Genomic DNA, 13382 nt, shown 5'->3' on the forward strand with positions numbered 1-13382 from the left:
TTGCAAATATTGTCCATCGTTTTCTATGATCTTGCGCCATCTCTCAGGTAACATACGAATGCCGTCGCGGCAGAAACTTGCAGGCTTCGAAGCGACACAACCATCGGAATCTACGCACATCGTCCAGTGTTTTGAATTGTTTATCTACTAAGACGTGCTGCGATGATCGGAACAAGTGATAGTCAGATGGGGCCAACTCTGGTGAATATGCCGCGTGCGGGAGAACTTGCCATCCCAATTTCAAGAGGGTCTTCTGAGTCGCACGAGCAACGTGAGGTCGAGCATTGTCATGCAACAGTATGACTTGCCTGCGTCCTTGTCCAGTAAATGGCCTTTTCCGATCAAGTTCTTCGCTCTGTTTGTTCAATTGTTGGCTGTAGCGTTCCGTAGTCACCGTCTGACTAGTTTTCAAGAGTTCGTAATAAAACGCACCCTTCATATCCCACCAGATACACAGGAGAATTTTCTTTAAGTGCATGTTCTGTTTCGGCGTCGATGTACTGGGTTGCCCGGGATCGACTCACAACTTTTTACGTTTGGAATTCTCGTAAATAATATACTTTTCATCAAACCGACTGTAATGGTTAGGTGGGTGAGGTGTTGCTCCGGCGGACATCCAAGCTAAGCAGCGTTGAGCTGGGTTAGTACTTGGATGGGTGATCGCTTAGGAACACCTCACTCGCACGAAAATTGCGGGCGGTAGGTACGGTGTAGCGGCCCAGTGTCTCCATCTAGTCAGTGTGACAGATGGATATATTAGGGCACTGCACAATCGGCCGGCTGTGCGACTGGGATTTTACATGGTTTCCCGGGCAGTCCTAGCTCGAATGGAGCACAGCTAAGAGTAAGACGGCCATGATACCGCAGATAACAATGAGAGGAAAAAGAAAGGAGGGAAGGCAGGCTAGAGAAGGGGATTCAAATCGAGAATTACTTCGATAAAACCAATTGAACAGAAAAAATAAAAAATAAATTAAAAAAATGCTTTTCATCACCCGTAACAATTTTCCACAAGAAGTCCTTTTTTTGTTGTCGGGCAAGCAGTGAAAGGCACGTGTTCATACGTTGACCTAAGTTGTGTTCGGTCAACACATGTAGGATCCACCTTCCAAGTTTTTGGATTTTTCCCATTTGGTACAAACGCTTGGAAATATTTGTTTAGGTGAATCCTAACTGAGCTGCAAGCTCTTGTTGCGTTTGCATTGAGTTTTCATCCAGTAGAGCTTGCAATTCCGCATCGTCAAACTTTCGCGGCTGTCCAGGGCGCGGCTGGTCACTAATTGTAAGATCGAACTCACCACTTCTAAAACGTTTGTACCAATAATTACACGTTTCATAAGACACAACGTCGGCACCAAAAAAACTACATATTGATTCCCGTGGTTTAGAAGCATTTTTTCCTTGTTGGAATTCATATAAAATGCAGTACGGAATGTGCTGTTTATCAGTTGCCATAGTAAACTCTGCTATTCTGAGAAGTTATGTAACTCCCCTGGTGGATCTGTCGATTGTAGAATTGAGTCGATCAGTATATCGATTCGTATGCGAGTGTAGTTCGATTCAGATCTCAGATTATTCATGGAATCGAAGATGAATCGACTTCATAAGAAGTCGATAGCTAGTGAATTTTGAATGACAAAAATCATGGGGTGGTCGATTATGAAAGACTCTTTACGGTCGGACCAGCATCGACTTGAAGAAAGTGGATTGTGACTCGATTGCCCGCATATTATTCACACCAATCGACCCATAATCGACCATTTGTTGAGTCGTTTCATACAAGTGAATAATAGAAGTCAATCGAGTAATAATCGACTCAAGGATCAGTCGATTCGCCCACTGGAATTATGAAAACTATTATGAAACGACTAAACAACTGGTCGATTGTGGGTCGATTGACTTGAATAATGAGGACAATCGAGTCACAATCGACTCAACGATCAGTCGATTCTCTCACTGAAATTATGAAAACTATTATGAAACGACTAAACAACTGGTGGATTGTGGGTCGATTGACTTGAATAATGAGAACAATCGAGCTACCATCGACTTGGCAGCGAGTCGATTCATTTACTAGGTATAAGAAACTAATATGAAACGACTGAATAACTTGTCGATGGTGAGTCGATTGACTTGAATAATGAGGACAATCGAGTCGCAATCGACTTTCTTCAAGTCGATCCTGGTTCGACCGTAAGGAGTCTTTCATAATTAACCACCCCATGAGTCGTTCAAGTTTTGGTGCAATAAATTTTTGTCATTCGAAATTCACTAGCTATGGACTTCCTATGAAATCGAGTCATCTTCGATTCCATCAATAATCTGAGATCTGAATCGAACTACACTCGCATACGAATCGATATACTGATCAATTCGATTCTACAATCGACAGTCGATCGAACCTCAATCGGGGGATCCGCCAGGGTCACGTGGACTTGTCGTTCGGTGTTCTGAAACCTTTTGTCCGATCCTTTCAAAACCACAAAAGACCGCGAAAATATTTCTATTTTCAAAATAATTTTAAGCTCGATGAAAAAATCTGTAAAAATTAAGTCACACACCGAATATTTTTCGGATTAAGAATACTGTTCTTTTATTGTATAGATAGGTCTCCACATTTTCCTTTGCGATCATTTTAATCTGAATTATCGCAAATCCTCAAAAGAAATTTAACAATTCACGTGTTTATTTTCCAACCTCATGAATGCTAAAAGTAAAAAAAAAATTGCCACGAAAAAAGATTTTTTCCATCCGCAGGCAAATGGCAATCTCGAGTGCTTCCATCTCCGCGACTATTTATGCCAAAGAAGTAATTTATCCACGTCGATGCACCCAAAAAGCTTCAAAGGTGAATCGGGGAAAAATTCAGTTGATCCACTCCCACCCCCTTTCGCACCTTCTAAAACCAACGACCCATGCACATGCGAAGAGAAAGAGAAAGCCTCCGTACTCCTTTTGAAATTCAATCGCTGAGGTAATAATCCGTTTTTCGAGAATTTTCATTGTTCATTCACATTCTATGCTAGTTCTATTTGTCGATTTTTCGTTTGTCTATTTATTTCCAACATCCTCAGTTGTAGACGAGCTGCATTTTCATGCAACTTAGACCTGAATAGGAGGTGAAAAATACTAGTGCAACAGTAAACAATAGTCCGGGGCTATGTGTAAACCCATGTATTTTGTTCAAATGAAATGTGTCCCTCTCAACTGAAATATCTCGATAATCGTGGAGAAGTCATCGAGCCATGCAGCGACAAGAATAGAATGAATCCTATTTCTCGATATAATAAAAAAAATAAGGTTTAAAATCTCAGGGGACCGCCCTGATTCGGACCCTTACTGTGACCCTCATGATGCTATTAAGAATTAATTATTATCTCTTTCTGTCTAATATGTTCATATCCCTGTGGATTTATATGAAGGTCGTATAAGGGTCAATTGCTTAAAAAATAATAAAAGTATACCTCACACTATTCTATGTAAATAAATAGGAAAATGAATGGTCAAGTCTTACGACAAAAGGCATTGGTTTGAGCGTTTTGTAGATAATGAAAATCTCAATTTTTCAAAGAAGGTCAATCATTCTATTAATTTTTTTTTCATCGCATTGTGAAGAAAAATCATGTTCGTCACTCGACCGAAAATAACTTTTCTGACTTGTGTGATTGCATTCCTCGACTTGGCCTCGGTCTGCAAATCTTACACTCATCAAAAATAGTATATTGTATTAAAAGTGCGTAAAGTTCCATTTTTTCGTACGCACGTGTAACACTTCCTATTTTTTAACGATTAATCTTAACCAAAATTTCAGATTTTTGCAAATTCACCATCGAAATCACTGTCACAATCGCGAGCGGTGCAGCAAGCGATCAACAACCAACTCATGACTCTTATTTTTATGCATTCATTTTGTGACATTCATCGAGTTAATTGAATTGTCTCGCGGAGTGGAAATTAGTGTAGAAAAATAATGGAGGAGAAATCCCATTGTGGAAGGGAAAACTAGAAGGGAATTGGTATAATCTTATTGTGAAGCTACTTAGTGTCACTCCTCGTGCTCTGGTGTTTCATCATTTTGAGACTCGCTTGGAGAATATTTCACGTAAAATGGAGAGTTTCAGGGGGAATTACAGTCGTAGTTGCGTTCCAAATACCGAAGAAACTAATGGTAGGCATAAATAAATTGGTAAGTCATTCGGTGGAATCTGGAATAGGCATTTGAATCAAAGAATAATTCAAGCATCATTTAGAGTCATGAAATAGAAGATTCCATCATTATAAGCCCACAAACTATCTTCTGACGAATGTGAGTTTATAATCTGAGCGAAAGGCGAGGATTATAATCACGGTGAGGGGGTTTTACGGAAATTAATTACGCTTTCAATTTTAATTAACAAAATACTAAGGAACTTTAATAAAAATAATATCAAAGGACTACATGCTACAACCGATTTGACACATCACGCTCCGAGGAGGTCTTCTTTCATACACACAGACATGATCTTAAAAACATAATTTCTTCACGTTTCATAACATTATAGACTATTTGCAATCAAAATTAGAAAATGGAAAAATCGGTCAAATACAAGGCTTCCAGTTGGGTGTATGCTTGAGCCGGTCAGGCGTCCGCCTACAAAGCCAGAGGTCCTGGGTTCGCCACCTGGCACCGGCAAATTATTTCTGGATTATTTGATTTAGTCAAATAATAGAAGGACATCACTAAGAAGTTTGAAGTTTGAAATAAAACCTTAAAATACCACGAGAAAATGGAATAAAGCATGTTCGAATCCTGTACATACAACCTACAGTTTCACGTGTCTCGAGAACCTAACTGACTACAGTTGATTCCCACCATCATGTGTGATTGCATTCTGATCATTCATTAGACATACTGTCATGACATCGTAACCTACAAGTTACAGAGGAAATAGTCGTGAACTCTGATGACAAAAAAGAGTCAAGAGCCCGTCGCTAATAACCTATCTGTTGACGTGACGTTAAACCCCAACAAACAAACAACAAACAAACAAGGCTTCCATTCGGAAGCAAAAATAAATTGAATCGGATTTTGGAAGATAATAGTAGATTTTGTCATAAGGCCGATAAGTCAAGGTTTGTTAGTGGTGGGAAATGTCCAGCACGAGGCGTCGGTAAGTCGGAGCAAACTTCACAAGACACACAACCCTCGACCTATCCGCCTTATGATATAATCTACTATTTCTCAATTATTCGAGATTAACGCAGTAAAAAGTTCTACAGATCTATCGAAATTGCTAGAAAATTCTATTGGATTTCTATCGAAATTCGATTAAAAAATTCTAGCATTTTTTCATGGATTATATTGAAAAATAATAACTCTTCTACGCCTCATTGTTCAAGAGAAATGTTCAGTAGAGAATAGTTTATAAAGGACCAATTCACCGAAGGAAAATATAAAATATATGCTAACATAATAATGAACCGATAAAATTTTTAGTCTCCAATTCTCAATTTCTGTCATTTGTTTTGCTATTTGAAAAAAACGATTTTACAGCTATCCAGAGACCTTGAAAAATTAATTTTTTTAGTTCTTTCCGCCCACTTTTTTTGCATGTTTTGAATTTCTTCTTGCTGAAATATTGATATTCCTTTAATACTTGAAGAAAAAAAGTGATTCAAAGTTTTCGCTGACACTAGGCGAGACGCGCGCTGCGCGCGCGCTAGTTAGGCTGCTGTGATTGATTGCTTATGCTATACTTTTTCAATCGATCATACTCAATTCCGGATATTTTATCGACCGGATCGATTGTACTTGATTACCGTTTTAACGATTTTGGGTTTCTTCCCCGGAAGGTGTACTATTACTAAATAATGTTACTAAACAATGTTCCCCCTGAACAAATCCAAGATCGGACACTTTGGCCCCGGTGAAAAAAAATTTTCCAGTTTCCATTTTTTCCACATACTTTTGAGAGCTTCGAATAGCCCGTCGCTCAAATCATTGGAAGCAACGTTCACCCGACAAAAAAATTCGATTTTGGCGAAAGTCGACTTTCCCCCTGGAAAAACCGAAAATCTGACCCTTTGACTCCGGGTGAAAATTTTTTTTTGTCAGTTTTCACTTTTTCCACATACTTTTGAGAGTTTTGAATAGCCCGTCGCTCAAATCATTGGAAGCAACGTTCACCCGACAAAAAAATTCGATTTTGGCGAAAGTCGACTTTCCCCCTGGAAAAACCGAAAATCTGACCCTTTGACTCCGGGTGAAAATTTTTTTTTGTCAGTTTTCACTTTTTCCACATACTTTTGAGAGTTTTGAATAGCCCGTCGCTCAAATCATTGGAATCAACGTTCACCCGGCTGAAAAATTCGATTTTGGCAAAAGTTGACTTTCCCCCTGGAAAAACCGAAAATCTGACCCTTTGGCTCCGGATGAAAAAAAAATTTTGTCAGTTTTCACTTTTTCCATATACTTTTGAGAGTTTTGAATAGCCCGTCGCTCAAATCATTGGAATCAAAGTTCACCCCGCTGAAAAATTCGATTTTGCCGAAAGTCGACTTTCCCCCCTAGAAAAATCCAAGATCAGACACTTTGGCGCCCGGTGAAAAAAAATTTTTGCCCGCTTTCATTTTTTCCACATACTTTTGAGAGTTTTGAATAGCCCGTCGTCAGTGATGCAAATTTTCCGGTGTGGCAAAGTATTCGAAGTAGATACAACTTTCGACAATTACACTGAAAAAAACTAAGAAATTGTCAATTTGTGACATGGAAAATTCGAGACATAATGACCCATAAGAATTGATCAGTTCGACGAAGTAAAGAAAATGAGTGTCATTTCGAAGATCTCATTGAGATCTTCAGATTGGTATACGGAAAAGCCTCATTTGTCAGGTGCAATGTTCCAATAGTGGCTGAGAAGATCGAATTTCAGGGTGTGACATAACGCTCAAAAGAGAAACAATGTTCAATATCTCGATCAAAATTGAACCAAATTGCATGCGACACCTCGCATTTCGAAGAAGAAATGATGCTCTTTCGAATGATATATCGATATTTTCATGAATGTGAATTGAAGGGATAGAAAAAATCAGCCAACGTTGAATTTTCAAGAAAAACAGAAAAATGAGTTCTTACCTAAAACTTTTATAATTTCGCGAAAAATGGTCGAGATAAGACAATTCACCTTTCAATCTGAAGCTTATTCAAGGACCTTTTCGAATATTTCAACAATTCAGGTAGTTTCTATGTCAAAAATAGTAATTCAACACGAAAGGCTGAAAAACTGGGATTTTTCAATTTGTGACATGCAAATTTCGAGACATAATGTCCCATAACAATTGACTAAGTCAATGGAATAACAAAAATGAGGCAACATTTTGAAGATCTGGTTGAGATCTTCAAATGGGTGTATCATAAAGTCACATTATTCAAGTCTAAAGATCCGACAATGGATGAAAATGCCGAATTTCAGGGTGTGACATAACGTTCGGAAGAGAAACAATGAGTAATAACTCCATCAAAATTCTAGCAAATTGCCTTCTATACATCACAATCTAAAGAGGGAATGGTGCACTTCAAGATGATATATCAATTTTACGATAGATTTAATTTTGAAGGAGAGAAAAATCCTTCCGAAGTTGAATTTTTTAGTTAAACACGAAAACACAATTTTTGACTGAAAGTTGCCTAACTCAATGAAAAATGATAATAATCAAATGATCCACAACTCAATTTGAAGCTCATTCAATGAGCTTTCTAATGAGTATAAAATATATAGGGTTCTTTGAAGAGAGAAACCAGAATTAGCGGCATAACTAGAAAAAAGATCAGCGTTACGGTCACGGATTATTCTAAGGGGGATAAAAGAAGAAAATAAAACATTTTCTAGCCGATTATCCTTTCTGATTCGTTTTTCATTTCCTTTTCATAATAATAATTGGAATCCGACCATAGGAATGAAAAGTAACGACATCCTTTTGTGATATGAAGAGAAAAATAGATTTTCAAAATTGTCAGGAATATATTGAGCGATTTTTCTGTTACTCGAATGAGATTTCGAATGACGTTTTTTTGTGTATTTGTTTTGATCGCGAAAAAATTTTTTTGATTGATCTTTAAAAGCGCCCGTTCGCTAGTATATAAAAAAAGAATATAATTATAAAAAACCTATTCATAGAACACGGGAGTTAATATAGCGTTCCACATCTGGTGACATCACAGGATATTGTTGGATAGGAGTGTGGAGTAGGTAGGAGGGGAACCAGGATGATTCTTGATATAAGTTTACAAGAAAAATTTTTCAACAGTCGACAAGAAATTAATAGAATTTTCAATTAAAATTGAACAAAAATCATGCATGTCTCCTTGATCATTCTAGACATTAATAAAAATTAATAAAAAAATTTCATCTCATTATTGAGATATTTCAAGTGACACTGCCGGATTTCTTTGGAAACAAAATTCATGATGTTCAACCATAATCATAATTTATGAATAAAGAATTGTAATAAATGTTATTTCCTCACTCACCAGCCGTGTCGATGAGATCAGTATCAATACTGTTGAATCCACACCGATTCAAAAACAGCAGTGACAGCAGCGATAGCGAGCAAACGAGTACGAGGAGCCTCGAGAGCAGTCGAACTCCCAGCACCCGTAGCATTGTGTCCCTGCGTCGCCTGTAATCAAAAGTATTCTACTGTAACACGATTCAATTTGCTTCTCACCCATCCCTCCACCCCTTGCCTTGATTTTTCCCTGTCACCCAAAATGCATCAGAGTCTACCCTACGCTGAACATATTTATTTTACACTATTAGAATTTTTTTGAAATTTCATGGAAACTATAGTAAATCTCATGAGAATGACATTGAATCGAATTTAGGGAAAAAATGGGTATGGAATTCCATGTTTTAGGCAGAATTCACGGAAATTCATGTTTTCAGTGGGAGTGAGATGAAAATTTCCCAACTTGATTGAAGTTTCAGTGGAACATGAATATTCAGAAACAAAATAACATGAATTTTGATTTTTACCTGAATTTTAGTGATTTGTCTGAATTTTCACAGAATAATTGCACTGAAAAATCAAGTATTTTATTGATTTCGAGATCACTTGAACAGAAAATCAATGGAACATTTGATTTTTCAATGACAAGATTTCCTGAAATTTCAGCGGAACTTTAATATGATAAAAAGTTCCGGAATTTGGCACAGGAAATTCACGAAAATTTTTAACAGTCTATCCTATCTCCCGCACTAATTCGAAAAGCGTCTTCACCCTTGGGAAAAGCCCTTGTGTACTGTGCTTCATTGATTTTATGAAAAGAATTATTATTACAACGATAATTACCTACAATGGAGGCACAAGGAGGGAAAAATATCCTCGAATCGGGTATATAAATTTCCAGAATTAGGAATATCTATATTCCGGAATCTAGGATCATATATTCTGGAATCCGGAATAATATACCGGAATTCGGGATATTTTATTCTCAATCCCGGAATAATATTCCGGGATCTGGTATATATAATTTTCAAATGGATTCTCAGTCGATATTGAGATAAATTCATACTCTGGATGATAGTGTATACGAAGAGAAAAGTACGAGAAAAATTACCGTGCTCGTTCAGTAAAGTGGTTTCGGATGGTCTTTCCAGGCGAAATGTACCGGAAAGAGTAGGAAAAAGTACTGTTGCACGAGATATTTTTTCGGATAAATGCGGGCAAAAATTCTTGTGCAGCACGGTAAAATCGAAGAGACAGTGAATTTTTACGAGAGATACGAGAAAAACTATGACACTGGCTGGCAAATTTTTCCGGTGCTCCACCAAAACCCTAGGACTCGATCGCGCATTCGTAAGATTTCGGCACTCTTCCTCCCTCCTCCGCAACCACGAACATCAACTCAACGTGACCAGATGATTTATTCCGTCGTCTCCTCTAGCCTCCTCCCTCACGTCCCTCCTCACTGAAACCCGAGGTTGATATTTTTCATAATATCGATTTAGTGAAATATTAATTAGTGTTGTGATAAAAAGGTTAAGAAATTAAATAAGTGCCCATTATTTTCGCTCCATGAGGTGTATACAACGCTGTAGAGATACCCCGAGTGGAAATTCTGTTCAGGTCTCGATCAGAAACTGATCAAGTCCAATCCGAAATTCTGATCAGGCATATTACGCCTCCGCCTTATGTTTTTCCACTAGGGTTTCTCCGCCTACCATCATTAGACATTAATTAAATTTAATTTTTTGAGAGAAAAAATTAGTAGCTTCCTAGCCGGAAAACGAACCCGGGACCTCCCAATGTCGCGTCGGGTGCTCTTACCATCTGAGCTACCAGGACACTTAGGAATTTCACTTTCAAATTGACTCATACCCGAGTGGAAATTCTGTTCAGGTCTCTATCAGAAACTGATCAAGTCCAATCCGAAATTCTGATCAGGCATGTTACGCCTCCGCCTTATGTTTTTCCACTAGGGACATTTGCCTGTCAAACATTTCACGTACGTGTGCCGCGTATTCCCCTTTTAATATGGGGGAGACGATGCGGAGGAGAGGTTTAAAAAAATTAATATGATATGCTAAATGATAATCTTCACTCATTTTTAACTATTGAATGGAATTTATCATGTAATAGAAAACAGTCAGAGATCAGGCTTTTATTGTGATACCGGAATTTTTACTACGCAGCACCAGAAATTTTCTGGTGCTAGACAATTGAACCCACTTTACCAGACGGCACAGTAATTTTTGCCTGAATTTCTCCAGAAAAATTTTGGAATTTTTTTCTCCCTGTACGTTAAAATAATGACTCGAAGAGAAGAGGAAAAAAAACAAGGAAAGGAAAAAAAGGGACACAATTATACTGTGACGAAGTGCAAATTTGGGGCCTTCCTAACCTCCTTGTCATGTACAGGCGTAGGGGAGGGTGTGCCTGTACCGCTCAGCGGGTAATACCGCTCACCCGATTTTCTCTACAACCATCAACTTGAGAAGTTCTTTCTGTTCCTGATCGTGAAGAATTTGATGATAGGATGTGATTGTCGGGAAAATTTCACTTTATTTACCACTTTAAAGATGAAAAAACACGTAACGAAGTTTTGAGGTCTTTACAGTGCAAAATTTGTGGACTTTTAATTAAGGTTTTTGATAGTTTCAAACCCTGAATTCTCATATTAAACTGTAGTTATTCGATTCGTGGTACTTTCGTGCGTAATTTGAGACCAATTTGAACTCAAAACTCCACTCATGTCAATAATTATCAACAATTTTGTTGACGCCGAGCGGAGCCGGTAATACCGCTCATAGGATCGGCCACGTAGTTGCTCGACAGCACTCGAGTACAGGTTAGGTTGCGGCGCGAGCGATACATGGAAAACCCTATGAGCGGCATTGGAATCGTGCCGAGCGGTATTACCCAACGGCGGGTAGTACCGCTCAATGGGGTCTCTCTTTTATTTTTAATCAATTTTGTGGATTCTAAGGAGAATTAGGCGTCTACACTTCGAGAATAACGAGTTCAATAGTTAAAGAAATCTCACAAATACGTTTTTTATACTCAAGTTGAAATATAACATATAAAACTGGCATTTCCCCTTAGGTGGGCGGTACAGGCACACCTTCCCCTACTGGCGAGATTTTAGTCTTTGAGTTCCATATAACATAATGGTGGGGGAATAGGAACCGAAGGCAATAATCTCTCCAGTACGACTTTAGTGACTCGGAGGAGGCCTCAGAGTGAGGAGTAATAAATTGGATCAAGCATATTATTCTTGATTTGAGTATAAAATATACTTGAATCAAGCATATTTTTTTTCGTGATTCTTTAACTCTTCAACAATACAAAATCATCCAGACTTGAAACATTAAATAATAAGAGCGAGCGAGAGATAAGAGGGGTAAGACTCCCCACTCTGTCATAGAATATACCCAAAAAAACCGCTCGAAAAAAAAAATTCTCCCGTTTCGGGTTATGCCTTCGTGGTGTGGCAATGAAATATCGCTTCTTGTCTCGCCAGCATAGGGCTTTCGCACCCAGTATCCCCCATTTTTTGTCCATCGTCCCCTTCTCTTTATCCCCGAGGCTCTCTATTTCGCTGAAGAATTCGAGAGTCGAGCAAGGGGTTGGCCAGTTGCCAGAGCTTTCCTGTCTAAATCAATCATTGCTGGTGGTCTCGTGCCGGCCTCCACACTCAGCCACTGGATCACGTCTCTACCCGTTCTATCCTCTTGTCTCTATCCCTTACTCTTCACTTGGGCTCGCTCAATCCCTCTTCCCCTTCTCCTCTTTGTGTGATCTTACTGGGGGAGGGGGGGGGGGAATCCCTCTTGATGAGCTTAACTTGGCTTCAAACTCACCCAGCATCAGCTAACGAATCTACTCTCTCTAGTTTGAGGGTGGGGGCTTATACGATCGATAGGTTCTCTCATACGTCAATTCTGCAGTGAAGTGATAGAAATAACTTTTCTTTTCATCTCTATGAGGGAAGGACGAGATAAACGGCCCTCGAGGCCAAGGTTCAAACTAATTGGATGTTCGTGTGGGGTAAAACTGACTGATTTAATCTCCAATCCGTCGAGAAGGGTAGAAGGGAATTTCATGATTTTTCCTTAATTTTCAATATTTTTGCTTCCGAATGGAGGATTCGAATTTGACAGATTTTTCGATTTTCTAGAATGTTATGAAACGTGAAGAAATGATGTTTTCAGGGTCATGTCTGTGTGTATGAATGTGACAACTTGGGGTTTTGGTGACTCATTTTCAGAAAATTCAACATAAATACGATTCACGAAATTTGTAGATAAAAATCTGAAAATTTGGCTTATTGCAGCTATTGAACAGCACGCGGGTTCAAAATAGATATGAAATTATTAAAAAACAAGGTGAAGAGAAATATGAAAAGAAGTGTCAAATTAGGAGAAATAAGAATTAATAGAAATAACTGAGTGATGCTAACTTCAGAGGAGAGATTCGGAGGAAAGGAAAGAATGCATAAATGATAGAATGCAATTGAGAAACTAGAGAGTCGTTACATTACTTCCTCCTCTGAAAGAAAGATTGTCATCTCGATAATCAAGCAAACCTGTTATGGGCAATTCAAATACCGTGGAGGCACCAGTACCCAAACGTGTAAGAATTTTCCAGTAATCAAGTTCATTTTTCTCATTATTCGGATGTAGAATCACCAAAAAATTAATTCTTTGTAAACCTCAATTCTATTCGGGTGGAAAAAAAGAGTTTGATATAAAATTCATGCACCTGTGAATAATAGTAAAAGAATATTGACGAGTCGTTCGAAACGTTAGTACCCGAACAGTCAAATGGCTCTTGAATCAGTACCTGACCGATCAGAGGTCCTAAACCACGTTAAAGGATTCTTTTAACGTGTCGAGTTAATT

The 13382-nt window shown here is 38.4% G+C and overlaps 1 protein-coding gene across 1 annotated transcript in view; it reads right to left on the reverse strand.

Annotated features, from left to right (window-relative positions):
• The window catches only part of LOC107041616 (chondroitin sulfate N-acetylgalactosaminyltransferase 1), a 96201-nt gene extending 87542 nt beyond the window's left edge, over nucleotides 1-8659 (reverse strand). Inside the window, exon 1 of the mRNA XM_029126343.1 lies at nucleotides 8510-8659. Coding sequence (XP_028982176.1) covers nucleotides 8510-8642 — 133 coding nt within the window. The 5' untranslated portion in view covers nucleotides 8643-8659. The remainder of the gene's footprint in view (nucleotides 1-8509) is intronic.
• Between the last annotated feature and the right edge of the window lie 4723 nt (nucleotides 8660-13382).

Source organism: Diachasma alloeum, unplaced genomic scaffold (genome assembly GCF_001412515.2).
Source record: "Diachasma alloeum isolate Michigan unplaced genomic scaffold, Dall2.0 Dall_scaffold_00369, whole genome shotgun sequence".
NCBI classification, from domain to species: Eukaryota; Metazoa; Arthropoda; class Insecta; order Hymenoptera; family Braconidae; genus Diachasma; species Diachasma alloeum.